The sequence below is a fragment of the Lacerta agilis genome, chromosome 9 (genome assembly GCF_009819535.1).
Source record: "Lacerta agilis isolate rLacAgi1 chromosome 9, rLacAgi1.pri, whole genome shotgun sequence".
Lineage (NCBI taxonomy): Eukaryota > Metazoa > Chordata > Lepidosauria > Squamata > Lacertidae > Lacerta > Lacerta agilis.
In genome coordinates, this window is record NC_046320.1 from 3,390,652 (window position 1) to 3,413,064 (window position 22,413).

The window sequence follows — 22,413 nt, forward strand, 5'->3', positions numbered from 1 at the left end:
TGTGCTTTTATTTTTCATCATTTGTCTGCTTGCCTTGAAAGACAGGAATTCCCCTGAAAGTGCAATTATCCCTTCGTTTTGCAGTCTCCTTTCTTTAACTCCAGGAGTCGTACAAAAATTGCATAATATTGAAACACTCGAGGCAGTCTGCTTTTGTTTCATGTAGAGTATCTGTCTCCTACAACTAGGGCTTTCTTGGTGGTGGCACCCGCCATATGGAATGCCTTGCTAAGTGTGGTGTGCCAGCCCTCATCCCTAGGATGTTTTCAGGTGACCAGTTGACAGGACTGCTCAAAAAGGTCTTCCTCAACTTACTGTTAGCTCTGCTGGGTTGGTTTAATTTTTATGATGGAGTTTAAATTGGGGATTGCTTTATGTTTCAAAATACTGTTTTCTATTGTGACATTAGTACCTAAATAGGCAATGGCTGTGCCTGCAGGTTCGCATTCTCCAAGGTAATAATCCTAGCACCTACGTATTTTTCAGACCATAACACGCACCGGACCATAACACGCACCTAGTTTTTAGAGCAGGAAAACAAGAGAAAAAAATATTCTGAATCACAGCCTCCTCGGAAGGAGAGCAATCCCCACAGAGGCTTGGGAGGGAAGCTGCGCGCCCGCCAGCCATATGGTTGGCGGGGCACAGCTTCCATTCTAAGCCTCTGCAGGGATCACTCTCCTCCCACAGAGGCTTGAGAGGCTTTCCTTCTCCCTACTTTTTTCTCCCCCTCCCCAAGCAGCACAGGTCCCTTTTCCAACCTCTTCCTCTCCATCCCTTTTGCCCAAACTCCTCAGGCGATGTCTGCAATTTCTCCCCTTCGCTGCTGCCTCTCCTTTGCCCTCTACCCCCTCTCCCTTCTCGGTCCCCCTCCTCTTCCTCCCCTCTCTTGGCAGCTGCCTCTTCTCACCATCCTCTGGCCAACATCCCAGAAGCCATCAGGGGAAAGGGGAGGCCATTGGCAAAGTCTCCCCCAAAGACAGCAGCCCGGGGAGCGCAAGGCAATGTCGCACAGCCTGCTCGCCGCTCCCAAACATTCCCTGGGCTTCAGGGGACAAAGGAGGCTGCCGGCAGAGCAGCGTGGCTCCACCCCCCCCACCCCAAAGAGCAGCCCAGGAGCATGCGGCAATGGCACACAGCCTTCCCGCCACTCATAAACCTTCCCTGGGCTTCAGGGGGAAAGGGAGGCTGCCGGCAACCCAGCAGGGCGGGGCAACGGTGCCCGCCACACTCTGGCGATTCGGCTCCAGGGACCACACATTCGCTCCATAAGGCGCACAGACATTTCCCCTTCCTTTTCAGGAGGAAAAAAGTGCGTCTTATGGAGCAAAAAATACGGTATTTGTAGGTGTGTGGGTTGTTGTTTTTTTAACTTATTTGTATCCAGAAGCTGAATCGATACCATATTCAGCACTACATCTGTGTTCCCATGGACCTCTAGTATACACAAAGTCTATGAGATGAACCAAATTCATATGAAGTTCCTGGTATAATTTACATGGAGGCAGATCTATGCAACCATTTTTTTATTTTTATTTTTGCTAGAAAAAAGGAAATGTTTGATGCAAATTAACTCTTTGATCCATTGTGTCTGCTTGGTCTGAACACAACCACAATTTGAATTCTAAGCAAATGATTTGTGGGTTTACAGCATTTCAGACCTTTCTTGGCAAATCTGATGTGTCGTATGAAGTGGAAGACGTTTTGGAAGAGAGTCGAGTGCAGAGAAACACGCAGATAGCATCTATCTTTCAGCTTTTGTGTGACAGCAGCAAGCGATGGCAGATCCTCACCGTAATTGTAACCATGGCCTGCTACCAGCTCTGTGGTCTTAATGCTGTAAGTGAGATGGCGGCAAATGATGTGTAAAAGATACATTTCTATGCTTTGCTCCAATGTTTCAAGATCTGTCTAGAATATTTCTAGAATGTTTTGGTGACGGCCTCAAATCTCTGAATGGAAGGGCTTTTAGAAAGGCAAAATGAAGGGTTTGTCCTATCATAAGATCATAGAATTGTAGAGTTGGAGGGGACCCCAAGGGTCATCTCGTCTGACCCCCTGCAATGCCTCTTTCAGACCAAAGCCACCTTCCCCCGAAAGCCTGGGCTCAGCCTGGGAGGTCCTTTAATCCAGCACCATCATTCCCCTGCCAACCCCCCGTGGATCAGAGGGTAGAGCAAAACCGGTGATAAACACCATGGCATGTATTAGTTTTGTTAGTGAAGCATTGCTACTTAGCACTGTTACCGAAAATAATCAGTGTTTTTATTGAGACACATTGTTTAATTCACCAAATTGGGAGGGGTGGCTAATACCCCAGAGGACAGGATCACACTTCAAAATGACCCTAACAGATTAGAGAACTGGGCCAAAGCAAACAAGATGGATTTTAACAGGGAGAAATGTAAAGTACTACACTTGGGCAAAAAAAATGAAAGGCACAAATACAGGATGGGTGACACCTGGCTTGAGAGCAGTACATGTGAAAAGGATCTAGGAGTCTTGGTAGACCACAAACTTGACATGAGTCAACAGTGTGATGCAGCAGCTAAAAAAGCCAATGCAATTCTGGGCTGCATCAATAGGAGTATAGCGTCTAGATCAAGGGAAGTAATAGTACCACTGTATTCCGCTCTAGTCAGACCTCACCTGGAGTACTGTGTCCAGTTCTGGGCACCACAGTTCAAGAAGGATACTGACAAGCTGGAACGTGTCCAGAGGAGGGCAACCAAAATGGTCAAAGGCCTGGAAACGATGCCTTATGAGGAACAGCTTAGGGAGCTGGGTATGTTTAGCCTTGGGAAGAGAAGGTTAAGGGGTGATATGATAGCCATGTTCAAATATATAAAAGGATGTCATATAGAGGAGGGAGAAAGGTTGTTTTCTGCTGCTCCAGAGAAGCGTGAAAGAAGTTGGAGTTCTTATTGCCAAATACACTGTAATGAATCCAAATAAGAACTCTGGCCAAAAGTTTTAACAAAAAAACATGCGTTTACTCATAAGTAATTCCAAACGTATTATCAATTCTGTAAAGAATTACAGTCTTAAACAACAAATAGTTTCATATGAAAATTTTCCTTAAAGTCTTTTAGAGATGGATGTCAGGGCTTCTCCAATGCGTGTCAGGTGTAAGGTTGTTTTCTGCTGCTCCAGAGAAGCGGACACGGGGCAATGGATTCAAACTACAAGAAAGAAGATTCCACCTAAACATTAGGAAGAACTTCCAGACAGTGAGAGCTGTTGACAGTGGAATTTGCTGCCAAGGAGTGTGGTGGAGTCTCCTTCTTTGGAGGTCTTTAAGCGGAGGCTTGACAGCCATCTGTCAGGAATGCTTTGATGGTGTTTCCTGCTTGGCAGGGGGTTGGACTGGATGGCCCTTGTGGTCTCTTCCAACTCTAGGATTCTATGATTCTAAGTAGCACTGGGCAACTTTACACCAGTGGGCGTGATGGGATTTTTTACTCACTCCTTTTCTCCTACAGCTCCCAATCCTCTGGATAGTTCCCCTTATCCTTCTAGCAGATCTTTGAGGCTGCAGGGGGAGGGGTGGAAGGATAAGTCCCATTTGCCAAAGCAGATATCTGTTTCCCTAGTGGGGTGCCACCATTGGATATAGCCCCTTATCTTCATACTATGAACTGTGAAGAAAGATGCAGCAACATAAGGCAAAATGTGATGCATTGATTCTTCAAAACACATTCCTAAGTTTCCTAGTATTGGGGGGGATAAATCTCATAGTTATTGAACCAATGATTTTGTCTTCAGCTCAGTAATAATGTTTGTAAGGTAAGTAGGGGTGTTTTTGTTTTGTTTTGTTTTGTTTTGTTTTGTGTAAGTGAGTGAGTGAGTGTGAGAGAGATGCATTAACTCATTTTTTTCCTTTTACAGTATTGAATCTTTGTTCTTTCTCACTGGTTATGCCTTACTCCCTGACCCATTAAACCTTCCTGAAGGGCATATTCAAGTCCGATCACCAAGTTAACCTGATTTCAGTCTTTTTCTGCCAGCAGTTCCAGAATAGCTGTTGGCTGGCCAATCTCCCTCCTTTCAACCACTGTGAGAACAGGATGCTGGAGCAATGGTCCAGTGGCCTGATCCAGGAGGTTCTTACTATGTTCTTAGACGCAGTAGATGCCTTCTGTTCATCATAACTACCAAGCCAAGGCAGCCCAAATATATTGCATTTGCCCAGTCCATGTTGCTCAGATGAAATGGGATCATCGTGCTTCACTTTGAAATACATGGGAAACATTCTTTCACAGAGACTGACATCTGTGGAGGAAATCTAACATCCCAAATGAATTCTGTTGCTCTCTAAATAAGCTACCTGGGATGATGGCATGACCACATCTAATTAAGGGATAACTTGAAAATTACTCTGTGTCAGTTGATGGGTGTCATATCTTTTTTAAAAGGAAAACCTTTTGCACCTTCCAAAGCAATTTGTAATGATTTTTTGCGGTATCTTTCTAAGAGTTAATTAGATGTTACTGAGAAATTCTTCGCTGTCTGCTGTGAATAAGATGAAAATCACACTTCATCATACCTTCAATAAACCTACAAAAGACACCCCACAAAAAAGAATAGCTTTCTACTAACTGCAGGATTTCAGTACTAATGACAGGCTTGTTCTGTTCCCTGTTGTGGATACTTTACTGAGAAAAGATATGGAATTATCTTGTCATCTATTCGGTTTACAGCTCTTCTTATAATTATACTTACAAGAAATAGAAAAGTGCCATGTGCAGTGAAATAACCAAGGCAGCCCCACCCCACCCCCAGTACTGCACTTGAAGTACTGGAAATAGAATGGGAACATCTGGGATTATGGCAAGATGATGTAGTAGATGTCTTCTTGGAGAAGGGGGGAATCTAGAAATGAAGTGGTATTGATTCCCTCTAAGAATTACTCAGCGTAGGTTTAAAGACTCAGTAGAAATGGTGCATTCCATGTGGGGTTCTGCACTCTTTAAAAAGCTGTGAGGGAGCATCTCTTTCAGGGTGAAGAGTTGCAAAAAGAATTGAACATAATTGGTTAGGTAATTGGGAGAGGTTAGTTTTTTTTGAACTAGTGTTGTATGGAAGTGAGAGCTGGACCAGTGGACCATAAAGAAGGCTGATCGCCGAAGAATTGATGCTTTTGAATTATGGTGCTGGAGGGAGTCTCTTGAGAGTCCCATGGACTGCAAGAAGATCAAACCGATCCATTCTTAAGGAAATCAGCCCTCATGAGAAGAAAAGACTCCCTGGAAAAGACCCTGATGTTGGAGAAGATGGAGGGCACAAGGAGAAGGGGACGACAGAGGATGAGATGGTTGGACAGTGTTCTCGAAGCTACTAACATGAGTCTGACCAAACTGCGGGAGGCAGTGGAAGACAGGAGTGCCTGGCGTGCTCTGGTCCATGGGGTCACGAAGAGTCGGACACGACTAAACGACTAAACAACAAGAAGTTTTTTGAAAATTTATGGGCTAGGTAGGATGGAAGAGGGTGACAAATCATAGGTTTAGGGTTAGGGATGAGCTTTGAGATTGTTAAGCAGCACAAACAATAACAATTTCCTGTTTTTTGCATATATCTTTTTCCAGATTTAGCCATTTGCTAATGTCCTGAGCTTCCAGCTAGGGTAAACTGAAAAATAATATATCAACATATTGTTTCTTCTTTAAGTTTATAGTCAAGGGACTTTCCAGACGATCACTTTAGAGAGCAACTGTTGCTGCTCCTACGTTTTGTGAAAATCAGATTTCTTTCCTCAATAAAGCACTTTTCTTTTTTGTGGGGTGCAAGGCTGCCATTATGTTTTACATTGGTGCAATGGTACACCCAGCCCATTGTATTTATATAACACCACAGCGTTCAACAAAATCTCTACATATTATATCAGTCGTGTCTTTCTAATTTGGTTTATTAAAGTGCTCCAGCACAATTGGAGAATAGGGTTGTGCTGTTAACGTCCGATTGGATGTCACTGGGCAAGATGCTCAACACAGTAATTTGCATCCTTTGGCCAGTCCATCATTACTGAGGCATTAAATGTATGTAGTCTTGCATTTTAATTGGATTCTAAAAACCTTTTTGAAATCAAATAACCGAAAAAATATGATTTTTTTTGTTACAGATTTGGTTCTACACAAATGACATTTTCAAGGGAGCTGGACTAAGTCCAGAAATAATCCCATATGTTACTTTAAGCACAGGAGGGATTGAGATTTTGGCTGCCATTTTCTCCGTAAGTACTGTGTCTTCTGTACCCTGTAGAATCCTTTTAGCTCCCTCCTCTTTGGATTTGATGTGGCATTTTCAAGTAAAAAGCAGACAGAAGGGCTGTGTTTTATAAACTTTATTCAACTTTACTCAATATTTTAAGAGGTTGGGATGCAGGAACTTTCAAGTCTGCAGTCATTATGAGTTCTCAATAAATTAGATTAATCTACTAGTTTATTGCTGTATTAGTTTTCCATTTATTTAAATACCACCATTAATGTGTGTATGTCATAGAATCACAGAACTGTAGAGTTGGAATGAGCCCTGGGGGTCACCTCGTCTAACCCCCTGCAATGTAGGAATACTCAACTAGAGCATCCATGTGTGCTTATGTGTCCCATATTACAGAATACTGTGAACCTTGCTATCTAAAATCCAGTACAGGGAAGAAGAGCAGGGGGGTGGTAAACAGTGAACAAATATGTTATAGTTTGAATTGCAAGTTTAGTTCTTGGTCTTTTTAAACTTTTCCAAGTTTAGTTCTTGGACTGGATGGCCCTTGTGGTCTCTTCCAACTCTATGATTCTATGATTCTTTGCTCTTAGGTATTTTACTTGGTATTGAATTTAGGTCAATGTTTATTTTAGCCTATGTTACCACAAAAAGGAGGAAAGGGGGGAGGAGGGAGAGAGAGAAAGAGAGAAACATTGTTTTATGTGGTACAAAACCCCTCATGTTAGAAAATGACCACGGCCATTGATAACTAGTTACTTTTAAAATGTAGGGGCTATATACAATTAAAAGGATGCACAGTCCAGACCCATTTACGGTACTTATTTAAAAAGCGTATGAATAACTTTCACACACTGAAATCGGTGACATTCACAGTTCCAATCCTGAAAGCAGTGGGAGTTGCTTGTGAGAAAGCCTGCCTAAGATTACGCTACACGAGTGATGGAATTTGGTTGAATCGTGTCATATATTTAAAAGTGTACATCTAATGTACAAATGTGTCCCAATCAGAATTGCCTCATAGCTGGTTTTCTTATTGAGGGTGAAAAGATGTTCTGTCTTTTCCCTCACTGGGGAACAGCTCAAGGGAGCAATTTTGAGCAGACAAACAGCTGGCAGGCAAAAGGCAAAGCAGACCCAGTCCTGGTCCACCTCTCTTTGCTTATCTTGGGTACTTTTAATTCATTCATTTTAGGGGGGAATTATGCAACTACAGTGAATGAAATGTGAGCCTCATTCACCTGTCGGGCTGCATAGGATTGCAGCCTCCAAGTGGAGGGGGGGGAGATCCAAGAATGACATATTCTATGTTTGTATATCAACTTGATGGATTTATTCAAATGGGCTGCTTGGTGATTACCCAAGTCCTAAGCATGCTTGCTTTTGCACTTCGTTTGACTAGACCTGCTTAGGAGCGGCCTTGATGAATATAATTCATATTCAGTGCTATCAATAAATTGTAAGATCAGTGCAGCCGAGCAAAGCTAGGCAAAGCAAACACTGAAGTCGATGCCATTGATTGTGTTGAGTTTTTTTTAGTCTTTTCCTTGCAGAAAGTTCTGCTGCTCTGTTGTCTTTGATATTATATACAGTTCCGACAGAAGGCAAGTTCCCATAGCAGCAAAGCTAAAAATGGAATGTGAGGTCATTAGCATCGGAGCAAGAAGGAATGAAAAAGCTGCACAGTTTAATTCAACTTTTAATTAATTAATGCTTGAACACATGCTTAATAAGAGGGGTGTGCTGCAGGGGCCACTAAAAGTGGAGCTGCAACCAACTTGCCATGGAGCCAAAAATTTAATGTGGTTTTCTGTGTATGTGATGTGCAGGCATGTGCGAATTGACCCACTGGCAGAGGCTCAGATGCCCATAATTGCTGACACTCTCCCTAATACTCTCTTATGCTTTCATGACACTCCTCTAAATGCATGGTTAAATTAACTATTTCTAATATAAAACATGCAGAATTTTTGAAATAGTTTATGCACAGATAAAACAAAAACACTGTGTTCCTAATGGCCAAAGTAATACAAAGTGGGTACTCGTTACTCCATGTGTGTAGAGCCTCTGATAATTCACTCTGACAAACAGTGGTGAGCACCATTTAGAATATTAATACTGTTGTTAGTGTGACTTAATAGTATATTAACTTGGTTGTAAATGGTGGGCCCAAACCATTATTCCACTTCAGTGCAGCTTATGCAGGAGACCAGATCTAATCATGTCTTTTATATATAGAAAGTTAGAACACTTGGCGTATGAAAAAAGTTATGTATGTTCCAGTTTCGAGAGTTTTTGTTTGTGTTGTAAAACGTATAGCATTGTGATCCAAGTGACTAATCCTGGCGTCTTTAGGATTCCCTGAGAGACATGGATCCCCATTGCCCTTAGATTGATCCATGAGGAGTTACAAGAGTTGACCACGTAAATCCAGGATGCCTCTGGTTTTGTTAGAAAATAAGACACTGTTTATTTTTCTTCCTCAGGGCCTAGTGATAGAACGACTCGGACGCAGACCTCTTCTGATTGGGGGCTTTGCTTTGATGGTCCTCTTCTTTGTAATACTCACTGTGTGTATGACTTTACAGGTATGTAAACCTGCCCTGCTCAGCTTACGGTAAATATCAGACCATTCTCCTTGCTCTTTCTTGTACACAGTGTGCGATCTTTAATATGCAACTTTGACACTGAAGTCATGTGTGGGTTAACTGTGAGTCTATTAAGCTGTCATTTATTTATGTCCTTTTAAAATTATGTTTAGCCAAGAGAAAACCAAAAGCTTCACAACTGAAATTGTTCTTGCATGTTTCAAGATGAGGCAGTTTAGGGATAAAGTGGCTTAACAATAAAGTATTTCATTCACTACCCATTTGTGTAAGAGAAAAACGAGGGGCTATAACCTTTTCACACAACGTCTCTTAATCATTTGTATAAAAGGAAACTAGAGTAATATAATATATTATACTATTTTAAACTAACCTTGGTTCTCCAAACTCTGGTTTGTTTGAACTAGGATTAGTAAAAACTATCTGGGTTCAGACGTATTCTCCCTATCCTCCTTTATTCTGGCTTGCATTATGTGTGAGCATTGCTGGTAACCCTGGTTGAAGAGATCGCAGAACTCCAAGTCACTTTGAATTGTGAGGTTGATGTTGGTAATGCATGATTCCCAACACAACCATGGTCCCTAAACCATGGTTCAGCATTCATTCTTCAGCAGCCCTAATTCTGTTTTTTAAATATGTGCATCTTAAACATTATATCACTCCTAGATATCCCGTTGCTTTTTGGCAGTTTCGTTTTAAATATTTTGATTCAAAAAAGTGAAGATTTGTTATTTGCTCTAAATGTCAGGAGCCTGACATTATTAACATTTACTTTCCAAGTGGCTATTTTTTAAATGGTCAAAAGAAGGTTCTGAAGGAGGTCACAGAACTAAGTAGAAGTCATTTTAATCCCTGACTTGTTTCTCTCCTGTTGCATCGATTATTGTACAGCTTCCTTTGCTCCAGAGGGCATCTCTCAAACTGATGAAAGCTATAATTCTGACAGGTTAAAACAGCAGGCTTTGGGTGAACTTTCAGTACATTGTATTTCCCCAGGCAAAGTCATGATCTCCATTCCTCACACCAAGGTTAACACATATTTTCCAGGAAAGAGTTAGAATCATAGAATCCTAGAGTTGGAAGAGACCCCAAGGGCCATCCAGTCCAACCCCCTGCCAAGCAGGAAACACCATCAAAGCATTCCTGACAGATGGCTGTCAAGCCTCTGCTTAAAGACCTCCAAAGAAGGAGACTCCACCACACTCCTTGGCAGCAAATTCCACTGTCCAACAGCTCTTACACCCCACCTTTTCCCCCTAACAGGACTCAAATAAAAACAGGAACCACTAAAAACATAGAGAAATCGATAATAAAAATACAATTGAACATTGATAGATTATATATATATATACAGACATACACACACACACATATAAAATCTGTTTAAAACATACCAGTATATTATTACTATATACTGTATTTAGTAATCTTTTTCTATAGAACTTGCATTTTTGTGTGCATGACTACAGAATCCAAGAGTACAGAAAGCCTGTATGATTGTTTGCACTTACTATAACCAGTACTTCTGTGTACTTTGCACATTAGTAATACCTCTCCACTGTATTTTTTTCAGGATGAAGCAGTCTGGCTTCGATACCTCAGTATAGTCTGCATTCTTGCAATAATTGCATCATTTTGTATTGGACCAGGTAATGATTCCCCCCCCCCCCAAATGTGTTTAAGTGAACTATCAGCCACTCATAGTGAAGTCTGTTGTATTAGGGGCAGTATATTTCCTGTATTAGCATGTGATTGTCCATCAGGGTGGGAGTGATGAAACAGATGAGGAGAATTCAATATTTATAATGACAATATGAAGTATGGTGTGTTGGGAGGCAACATTGATTAACTGTGGGTTCCGCCTTCTCTTAGCTGTAAACTTACAATGGATTGCATCCAATTCCTCTTCTCTACAGCCCCCTGCACACCATCAAAATGTGCTCTGGAGGGTTGGGAGACCTTCTGGAACAGATTTTGGGGGCAGGAAGGGAGAGGAGAGGAAGGAGAAATCCTGTTGTTGCTTGAGCGGAACTCTGCTCACAGAGTGTTGGATAAAACCCAATGTTCCTAAACCCAATGTTCTTCTGACTACTTATAGACAAACTTGAGTACCCTCCTGTAATTTACATGTACTTCATGAAGTAATCCACAAGACATCAATAATGAATTTTAATCTGATGTAAATCGGGGCTGGGCAGAAGGTAGATCTGCCGGTGGATCTCTGGATGATTTGCACCATATTGCCAAAGGTTTTGGACTCTCAGTTTAGCAATGGAAATTTGCTTGTTTAGGAGGAGTCATACTCCACCATTTCAGCATAATGCGCAATGCTTTAGGGAAGCTTACCACATGTTAAAAGCAACTAAATGGCTATATATAGTTTCTAAATTAAGCTGTTAGAGAGTCTTTTACCTCAGGTGTAGATATTTATCTACAAGTTCCTCAAGGGGAGCAGTATGGCTCTGCCCCCCAAAACCACCAATTTGCATCTAGCTCATGGGTAGGCAGCCTAAGGCCCAGGGGCTGGATGCAGCCCAATCGCCTTCTAAATGTGGCCCGCGGATGGTCCGGGAATCAGCGTGTTTTTACATGAGCAGAATGTGTCCTTTTATTTAAAATGCATCTCTGGGTTATATGTGGGGCTTGCCTGATGTTTTTACATGAGTAGAAGGTGTGCTTTTATTTAAAACTAGCTGGCCTGGCCACGCGTTGCGGTGGCTTTTTTGTGAAATGGAAAAGGAAGATCTATATTTATATAAATGTAAACTGTCCATGCCCACAGCTTCTCCCGTTGAATTTCTGCCTGCCTCCTCTCCGTCTTTCCCCCCGTTTCTGCCTGCTATCTTCCCCTCTCCCGCACTTTCCCTGGTCACCCCGAAACTCTGTTGCTTACTGCTGTATAATTGCAAATGGAGCTCACGTTCTGGAAAGCGGCTGTTGATTGCTGTGGCCTGGGAAGGCGCGCATGCACACGCACACAGCTTCTTCGGGGGTTGGTGGCCTCCATTTTTGCCCCGCGTTACCATAGCAACCTGGCCTCGCAACGCCGCCTGGCCTCAAAGCCCGCCTTCTCTCCTGTCTCTTGAGGTTTGGTCGTGTAGTAGCAGCTCTACCGCCCCCCACCCGGCCCCCCACCCGCCTCTCTGCGAACAGCTGCCTGCTTGTTATGCGTTGTCGGGCCCCTTGAGGCGGCGGCTGAAATTAGGCCGCAAATGGTGGACAGCCATTTGAGGCGGCGGCTGTAAGTTGTCGCCTCAGGAGTTAGGTGGCACCTTTCTATTGGTTGCTGGTTGTGATGTCAGTGCTGTTACTGGTGACATCTAATAGGTGCGCCAATTTTTTTGCGTTTATTCTTTATTTTAGTTATGTCAGGTGTGGTTTTTTTTTAAATTTTATTACCCTATGTTATTCCCTGATGGTCATGGAATGCTGTGTCCTAATTTGAAGCTGTTTGGTCCAGCGGTTACGGAGCAAGTTGGTAACACCCACGCATGCAATGGGAATATATATATATATATATATGCGCATCTCTGGGTTATTTGTGGGGCATAGGAATTCATTCATTTTCCCCAGAAAGATACTGTATAGGCCGGCCCCCCACAAAGTCTGAGGGACAGTGGACTGACCCCCCCCCTGCTAAAAAAGTTTGCTGACCCCTGATCTAGCTTCACCCCCAAATATCCCCCTATCTGAAAGTTTGGGGAGCCACTGCCAGTCATTGTAGACATTACCGAGCCTGATGGACTTGGTATAAGACAGCTTCACATCTTCCAAGTAATTATTTTGCAACTAGTTCTGGTAAAAGAAGATTCAATGCCTGGAGTCTGCCTGAGCTTGGTGTAAAATGGTCCCTTGAGGAAGTTATGTTTTGATGCATTTAGGTAGTTGAGGTTCATATGGGTAGGAATTGGACCACTAACAACTTTAGGCCTGAGGTGCAAAAAGTATGCATGTTAATGTTAGCTTACTCTTTTCTAATAGAACCTGCAGAAATACATTTGACAGTGCTGTTCCAACACTTAATGAAAGTTATCATTTAATGCCAGCTACAGTTTAGAACTTTCATAGTTTTTAAAAAGCAAATACACAGTTTTCTCTCTTTTGTTCCAAATGGTAGTCTATTTTTGTGCACAGCTTTTCCCCCATTACGACTCTGTCAGTCATAACTTCCTAATGTGTTTTGCACTCACATTGAAGCAATCTGAGCAGAGACATATCAGAGTGAAAACTTTGCTATTTTTCTTGCTCAACTAGCTATCTCTAAGAAAAAATGCATAGTTATATGGCTTTAAAAGTGATTTAGACAGCGATAAGGCTTTCAAGCACTGATAATCATGGTGGCAATGTTCTACTTCTATAGCTAAAGACTTTTTATTTATTTATTTTATTTGCCACCTAATTACTGGAAATTATAAATGGGGAGAGTTCTGTTACACTCGGGTCTTGCTTCCTGTAGGGGCATCTGGCTGGTCAATCTGGGAACAAGAATATGTAGAACATGGGCTTTCGGCCTGATCCAGCAGGGGTCTTATGCACTGATTAGGAAGCAGTTCATAGCAACATCTATGATATTTGAGACAATCTACTCTTTTCTTTTTTGATACATCAGTGATGGTGGTTATTTTCAGTGTCACTTCTGAGCTTACTATTATGCAGATCTATAAAGAACTTGTGAGTTTTAAAAATCCACCCCAAAGAAATTATTATTATCTGTTGTTGTTGTTGTTGTTAATTTTGTATAACCTCCTTCATCCGAAGATCTCAGGGCAGTTCACAGCATAAAAATACAAAATAAAAACACAAAATGCATAATAAAAACAAGAACAGAAAGCAAACACATAATTCCCCCCCCCCTCTCACAAACACATTTGAAAGGACGTAGAATGTTAATCAGCGACAGGCCTGGTTGAAGAGGAATGTTTTCATCTTGCCTAAAGATATGTAATGAAGGCACCAGGCAAGCCTCCCTGGGGAGAGCATTCCACAAACGGGGAGCCACCACAGAAAAGGCAGGTTCTCATGTTGCCTCTCGTGGAGGAGGCACAGAAAGAAGGGCCTCAGATGATGTATGAACCAATCTTTGACTATATGAATGTGCAGGTTTCAGACACTGATATTTATAAATCTGTTGCAGTGACCTGGTTTGCATGGCATGCTAACCAAACTTCGGCTTAGCAACAGGTAGGTAGCCGTGTTGGTCTGCCATAGTCGAAACAAAATATAAATAATAAATTAATAAATTAATAATACCCATCCCCACCCTCTCACTATATCTAAGGGTCTAGTGATTTCTGTTTCAGTGTATCTGAAGAAGTGTGCATGCACACAAAAGCCCATACCAAGAACAAACTTACTGGTAGTTGGTCTCTAAGGCAGTGTTTTTCAACCTTTTTTGGGCAAAGGCACAATTGTTTCATGAAAAAAATCACGAGGCACACCACCATTAGAAAATGTTAAAAAAATTAACTCTGTGCCTATATTGACTATATATAAAGTAATTCTCTTGAATAGGAATCAAATAAACACAAAGAAAGTATTTTATAATTACTTTATTATGAAATAGTAAGTAAACAGAAATATGAAAAATTATAAAATACTTTATTCAGTGCGCAACCAGGGCCTGTTTGGCTGAACACAAAGCTGATATTCTGGCTGGAATTTTTCCCACGGCACACCAGGCAACATCTCGCGGCACACTAGTGTGCCGCGGAACAGTGGTTGAAAAACACTGCTCTAAGGTGCTACTGGAAGGATTTGTTTCGACTTTGGCTTAGCAAGACCACATGAACCTGGGAGCTCCCAAAAAGGAACTTGTAGCTGTTTTGCTGCTTCCTGGTGTTTTACTCATAGTGTTACATCCAAACTGAGGCTCGTAGTGAAGTTCTCTCCTCTCTAACCACGAGCCACAGTGAGTCTTGCAAACCAGCTCAGTGACTAAATATACAACTTCATGTTATCTTAAAATAAATTAACCCAGCAGCTAACAGCAAATGAAATGGTGCACATTTTATCTTCTGTGTGCATTTGTCTTTTTAATGCTTTGAATTTTAGGCTTAAAATTAAAATCAGATATTTTTACGACAGCTGCAGCCTAATTGATGTGATTGTCTTTCCTTGAAGCCTCGGTTTGTGTTCCTCTTTCCATTGTGCTCAACTTTATACTGAAAAAGACAATGTGATTGAAGTGAATCACTCTGATAATTATGTTTGCTGCATTAACTTTGTGAACTCATCTTGAAGCCATCTTGCTGTAAGACTCCTACAAGAGAGCTTTCCGCTGTACTTTCCAAAGATTGGAACAAAAATTAAATAAAGAAAGAAGTGTTTTAGCTTTTAAAAATGTGTCTGCACAAACCTCTCGATCTAGTGATCATATGTGGCTCATTTTGAGTGGGAGACCGCATAATTTAGAAGAATGGTGAATCAGTATCACCCACCCTAATAATCGACACTGTGGAGACTGCAGCTATTGCAATTGGAACTTGTAATATGTGATCATTATGTAATTGTTGAAAACTGTGTGTGTGCGTGCGTGTTTCAAGCCAGTAGGTGGTCGGAATGAAACAAAGGAAGAGAAAACCTAATGAAGGTCACTCATACACATGTGAGAAGGAAGCTCAGCCTTAGGTTAGATAGAAAAAAAGCATTTTGACATATTCCTATATATGATGTAAAAGGGACGCAGGTGGCGCTGTGGGTTAAGCCACAGAGCCTAGGGCTTGCTGATCAGAAGGTCGGCAGTTCGATCCCCTGGGATGGGGTGAGCTCCCGTTGCTCGGTCCCAGCTCCTGCCCACCTAGCAGTTTGAAAGCACGTCAAAGTGCAAGTAGATAAATAGGTACCGCTCCGGTGGGAAGGTAAACGGTGTTTCTGTGTGGTGCTCTGGTTCGCCAGAAGCGGCTTTGTGCTGGCCACATGACCCAGAAGCTCCCTCGGCCAGTAAAGCGAGATGAGCGCCGCAACCCTAGAGTCGGACATGACTGGACCTAATGGTCAGGGGTCCCTTTACCAATATATGATGTGTAGTAAGATTCTCCATTTACCTAGGCAAGATGGCACTAAGTGAAGCTGAACCAAAAGCTCTCCAGGCAGAACTTTCAGCTCAAAATTTGAAGTCGGGAGAGGGGAGGTAAAAGAGGGTATTTTGAATTTGGGGTTGAAATATTTCAGTGCATTCCTTACGATTCCTTACTTTTGCACTTGGCAGCAGCAACAGTTCCTCTTTTTAAACTTACTTTAGCTACTGGTTTAGGGGCAGCAGATCTCTTTGTGTACCCAATGGCCACTTGAATGCTCCTGAAATCAGAGAACTACATCATGAAATAGCATCATTCTGTCAAGCATTCAGGGGGAGGAGCCCCCCCCCCAAAAAATTGCAGTCTCTATTTTCCCTGTAGAAGCCTCCTCAGAATGACCCTCTGACAAGCAGCTGCTGCAAACAGCAGCAAAAAAATTTTTAAGGGGGTGGGGAGAGAATGAAAGATGGAACCGCTGCTGCTGTAGCCTGTGAAGGCAGTGAAAGGGCTCTAAGACTTTCCCTGCTATCCTCCAAAGAAATAATAATGGACAAATGGGGTGGCAAATTCAAGGGGGACGAGACCTCAGTTAACCCATTCAGAAGGCACTTTCATCATGCTCAGCCATGCATTGTTTTGCAAATTTTACCCTATTTTGACAGTTGATGTGTGATATTGCAATGTAAAGGTGAAGCTTTGTTGACTGAATGCTGCAATCCTCAACATATTTTCCCCAAATGTACACTACGTACCGTGGAATCAAAGTTTTAATGTTTTCAGCTGGTGCTAGAAGAGCAGGGCCTCAGCAGAGCTAAAGGGGCCTAATATGGAAAGGATCTCAGTTTTCCTGACACGTCATGTCGTTTTAAAACTACGCTACTGCTTTAGATTTTTAGCTAGTATTTTTAGGCCCCAATGCAACAGTCTTAATATGGTTTGAGGTGTTTCCTTAGCCATTCTGATGGCCCTTTGTTCAGACCACACATGTGGGATATAAAGGATAATGTTTCTTCACCAACGTCAAGCCTATTGCTAATGTACCATATTTTTTCGTGTATAAGACTAGGTTTTTTCCCTAAAAAATAATGTCCAGGTGTCTTATACAAGGGGGCATATTATAGACGGGAAAATACACTATTTTAGTGAAAAAAAAGTCAGAGATGGTGAGCTGAAACAGGAAAATCTGTGGGGGAGTTTTACAGATTAGAAACAGGTTTACTGATCATCTTACCCTTGTCTTTTGTGTTGCAGGTGGGATCCCATTTGTCCTTACGGGAGAGTTCTTTGCTCAGTCTCAAAGGCCCGCTGCGTTCATGATTGCTGGGATAACAAATTGGCTCTGTAACTTTGCTGTTGGACTTCTTTTCCCTTACATTCAGGTATGAGCAGTCTTAACGTTTAACTTAGCTGTTTGGACTGTTGCCAGAAATGGAAAGTGCCTTAATTCTCACCGTAAACCCAAAGACTTTTGGATAATGAATGAAACCAAATCCAAACCCATACAAGGTAGCACTGGCCTTCTTTTGTCCGGTTTTAAAGGCAGCATGTCTAAAAAGTCTAAAGGAAAGCAAAGGTGCCCTTAACAGAACGGCTACTCAAATTCACCACTGCTTCAGCTCAGCCTCCACAAGGGAGGATGATTTAAATTTACCACATTTGTAGTTTCTGTATGTTGCCAAGTAGAGTAAAGGAGGTGGCCAGCCTTTTCCATTCCTCTCCCGAATATTGGACACTGTTGTTCAAGTATTACTACTGTTTTTAAAGTGTCCAGTCCTTATGGCTGCCCAGAATACTTGGATGTGTGTGACAAAGGGCCGGATCCAAACATAGGTTTAATTGAAATCAATAAGGCAAATTAGACAAAATATAAGACCCACTGGTTTCAGTGGGAATAAAGTACAATTAACTCATTGAGATAATAATAATAATAATAATAATAATAATAATAATAATAATAATAATAATAATAATAATAATAATAATAATTTATTTATACCCCGCCCATCTGGCTGGGTTTCCCCAGCCACTCTGGGCGGCTTCCAAAAGAATGTTAAAATACAATAATCTATTAAACATTAAAAGCTTCCCCAAACAGGGCTGCTTTCAGATGTCTTCTAAAAGTCTGGTAGTTGTTTTTCTCTTTGACATCTGGTGGGAGGGCGTTCCACAGGGCGGATGCCACTACCGAGAAGGCCCTCTGCCTGGTTCCCTGTAACTTGGCTTCTCGCAGCGAGGGAACTGCCAGAAGGCCCTCAGCACTGGACCTCAGTGTCCGGGCAGAACAATGGGGGTGGAGATGCTCCTTCAGGTATACTGGACCAACGCCAATGTCCTTAAGGATGTCTTATGGATTACTTCAAATCTGTTGGACAATACTGTTAAATATACTTCAAATCAGCTCCTTGCAGCCCCACAGCTCCATGCATGGCTGCTTCTTGGGATGGAGGAAGGTGGGTTGGGATCACCCCACAGAAGGAACACATGTCAGTATTAGATAAGCAGGGCCAACAAGCCCATGAGGCAAGGGGAGATGGCTGCCTCAGGTGGCAGGATCCATGGGGGCAGCTGATCTGGCTTCCAAAGAATTCATCACCAGCATTGGAGGCTGGATCAGCCTCCTCCCCAATGCAGTGGCATCACAAGGGGGCAGGGGGCAGTTCGCCCCAGGTGCCATGTCTGGAGGGGTGACAAGAAGGCACCCTGTGGGGTCCTCGCCCTGCCACCCCTGGGCACAGCAGCGCGAGCAGCCATCACGCCGTTGTAGCCGCATGTGGAGGATCCCACCACCGTCTGTACAGGGCTGGGGCGGCACCAGTGGCAAACTGCTACGTACAACGCATGTGCAGTGTTGCACGCATGCACTGTACATAGCAACACCATGCATGCGTCGTGCATAGCGACGCCACAATGCATGCGCAGCTGGTGGTTTGCCCCGCCCCGGGTGTCGGTTAGCCTTCGTTCGCCCCTGCCCCAATGCCACCTCTACAGTGGCCTGTCAGGAAGTAGGAGGTGCTACTGGTCTCTTTCCACCCCTAGGGAGGAAATGTTGGGAGCTGCCTTCCAGGGTCTCCTAGGCCCTTTTCCCCACCGCAACAACCTTTGATTCCCACTTCAACCATCACATACAGGTGAAACTCGAAAAATTAGAATATCATGGAAAAGTCCATTTATGTAAGCAATTGTTTTCATTAGCTACTGGAGTTTAATATATGAGATAGACTCGTGACATGCAAAGCGAGCCTTTATTTGTTATAATTGTGATGATTATGGCATACAGCTGATGAAAACCCCAAAGTTGAAATTGTTTGGGGGTTCTCATCAGCTGTACGCCATAATCATCACAATTATAACAAATAAAGGCTTGACATATCTCGCTTTGCATGTCATGAGTCTATCTCATATATTAGTTTCACCTTTTAAGTTGAATTACTGAAAGAAACGAACCTTTCCACAATATTCTAATTTTTCGAGTTTCACCTGTAAGGTTATTTTATTCCCCCGCCCTCTGTTCCTGATCTAGATCTTCGCTCACCCCTTCTTTTCTGGTGGGAGACTCCTTTTGTGGTTTGTCTCAGGTGTATTGGGCCAGTCCTGTGCATCAGATACACATGGTCATCCCTAACAGATAAGGACATAAACCCAAGTAGCACATCTTAAATTAGCTGAGATTAAAACCAATTATTTAGAGCAGAGTTTTGACACAAGACAGAAGAAGCACCCATCCCCATGTCCTGTTTTTCAAAAGTAAAATAATTAAAGATTTTTATACCTACATGCAATTAGGATTCATTTTGGCATGTTGACCCAGCTCCTATTCAGAAGAGAGAGGAAATGTAATAAGTCAGTTTTCCGTGTCTTCTCGGATCCACTAACGGTGGAGCTTCTTGCTAACAATACATAGGCTCAGCTTGTGCTGAGATCGAAACTGATGTGATGAATCCTGACAGTACATTCCAGGGACTCTCAGGTCTCATGAACTAGTGAATATTTACATTTCTTTGGTATCCTGCTTAAAGGTGTATCTGCCCGAGGCATAAAGGCTCTTTTGATCCTGATGCGTGTGGGCAGGGAAGAGATGGGCTGAGCATCTATGAAAATCAAAGGATCGGAGTTTAGCATGAGTCACAAATGTATTTCAGCCTCTCAGAGCCGTCTTAAGGGGATCTGCCGCCCTGGCGCGGCTATCCCTCCGGCGCCCCCGCCATGCCGCCTCTCCGCCGCCTCCCTCCCGCGCTTGCCGCCCCTTGGGAGGGGGGTGGGCGAGTGGGGGATGAGGGGCGTGGCGCTGGAGCGGCGTGGGGCTCTGCGCGCCCTTCCAGCGCTTCCGAGATGGGATGGGAGGCGAGGGCGGCCGGCTCGCGCTCCCGCGCGCAGCCAGACGGCGCAGCGCGGCTGGGCAGCTCGCGCTGCATCAGGCGGGCGGCCGGCTGCGCGTGGAGCGCCGCGCGGGAGCCGGCTGCCCTCGCCTCCCGTCCCGGAAGCGCTGGAAGGGTGCGCAGAGCTCCTGTGCTCTGCTGGGCAGCCAGAGGGCGTGGCGTGGCCGGCCAGCTCCCTTGTCGGGAGTCAGAGGGCGCTGCCGGCAGGCGCTGCCAGCGGGGCTGGAGGGCGGAGGCGCCCTCCAGGCCATTGCGCCCTGGTGCGCCGCGCCACCAGCCCCAATGGATGAGACGGCTCTGCAGCCTCTCTCTGAAAATGTGTCAACATGGCGAGTTTCAGCCCCTCAAACTGGTTACCTGCCAAAACACAGTTTTAATGGTCAGGTAAATAAAGGGGCAGCTCACATCATTACGTTCCTGATGTGGTTGTTTGTTTGTTTTTAAGTCTCCATATGCCAACAAGGAGTTAAATAGGAATAGGAATAATTTATTATTGGCCAAGTACATTTTCCAACATACTTGGAATTTATTTCGGCTACATTGCAATGTAAACATACAGACACTGTTCCTCTCACAATACAAAGAAGCAAAGAAACCCCACCCATATTTTACCTCCCTTCAGCTATACAACTACGAATTTAACAATTTAATGGCACAAGGGAAAAAGCTATTCTTGTGCCTGGCCGATTATAGGCTCAGTCTCTCATCATTAGATGGCAGCAGGAACCCTGGTTTGTGAGGGGACCTGTTCTATGGCATCCTGGATATCTCTTGGTTATTGCCTTCCTTCAGAAGCGAGTCTTTGAAATGGCATAGTTTGGTCAGAAGGTGAAGTAAGAGCAAGTGTAATGCAAAAATATACAATGCATTAAATATACACATTAACATTTCTGCTTATTCCTTTTGTATAAGCTGCTCTATGCACTGACTGCAGAAGAGCAGGATATACATGCTAAATAACAAATAGCATGGTTTTTGCATTGCTTTTCAATTTTGCATTATTCTTGATCTGTCTCCAAGCACTAACAGCTTGCTTCACACCTCATTTTCTGCACATGTTTTCGTCTCTCGTCCACCGCAGGATTTCTTGATTGAGATCTTTTCTTTCCCTGAAAGTGAAGAAGTGCATTAGAATGTGTTTCCCTTCCCCTTTTTGCCATAGAGACAGGGCTGGAATTGCCCAGTAACAGCACATGCGTGGGGCGCCAGCAAAACAGGGGCACCAAAAAACTGAGGAAATCGTTTTTGACATAATTTTATTTTTCATTTTTAACAAATACATCAAAGTAATCCTCATGGGCAAAAAACAGAACTTAGACTTTCTTACACTCTACTGCATAATTCTATTTTCTGGTTTAGTATTGTTTTATGTTTAATTTGATATGGGGACACCATCATATTTTCAGCACTTAGGTTCTCTCAAGGTTTGGGCCTGTGAATAATAGTCCATAGCAAATGGAAACTGTTCAGGCATGGATAATAAGGCACCATTTGCTCCTGGTTCTCACTGCTGAAATCTGCCATTTTAAAAAGTGAATGAATTTTGTTTTGAATATTACTTTCATTTTGCGAAAAGGAAGCAGGTTATCCACTCCCCCCCCCCCCCCGTGAACTATGAAAAGAATGCAAGGAGCCTCCAAGGATCTTTGCTACATTTGGTCAGTGTCCTAAGTTTGTAATTCTATAAACTTGCAAAAGTAGCACTGCCAGTGTGATTGTGTTTTGCCGCGAAGTCTTACGCATGTTTCAGAAGCAAGTCCTACTCTTTTCAAGGAATTGCAGCCTTAATTAATATAGTTCCCTGCTCATTGCTATATTTCAGCATGGGTAGAACATTCTGTCAGCTGTAGTGTGGAACATTTTGAGGATGACAAATCTGATTACAGAGACGGAACATCTCCCTTGCCAACGCTTTATAAATTGCCCTCTCCCTAGTTCCTACCATCACCACACAATTGGACAGTGGTTCTAAGAGCGTCAGATGCAGGTGCTCTCTAGGGAATTTCAGGAAGGACTTCCCCCAATGTATTAATGGACCAAGACTCCCTTCAAGGGGTAGGACCAGGAGTCCTATTCCTTCAATCTTGCACAGTCAGCGTGATGCAGAAATTTAGGAGTGCTGTCTACCACATGCTGCCCTTTTGTCACTGCTAAATAGGGTGGCAAAACTGGAACATTTCACTACAGCTGTGCATC

General features: G+C 43.2%; 1 protein-coding gene across 2 annotated transcripts in view; it reads left to right on the forward strand.

Moving 5' to 3' along the window:
• SLC2A9 (solute carrier family 2 member 9) overlaps window positions 1-22,413 on the forward strand; it is a 53,887-nt gene that overhangs the window by 30,535 nt on the left and 939 nt on the right. For both annotated transcript variants that reach the window (XM_033160447.1, XM_033160448.1), the window contains exons 7-11: window positions 1,652-1,839; window positions 6,122-6,232; window positions 8,706-8,807; window positions 10,399-10,474; window positions 17,093-17,220. In XM_033160447.1, coding sequence (XP_033016338.1) covers window positions 1,652-1,839; window positions 6,122-6,232; window positions 8,706-8,807; window positions 10,399-10,474; window positions 17,093-17,220 — 605 coding nt within the window. The remainder of the gene's footprint in view (window positions 1-1,651; window positions 1,840-6,121; window positions 6,233-8,705; window positions 8,808-10,398; window positions 10,475-17,092; window positions 17,221-22,413) is intronic.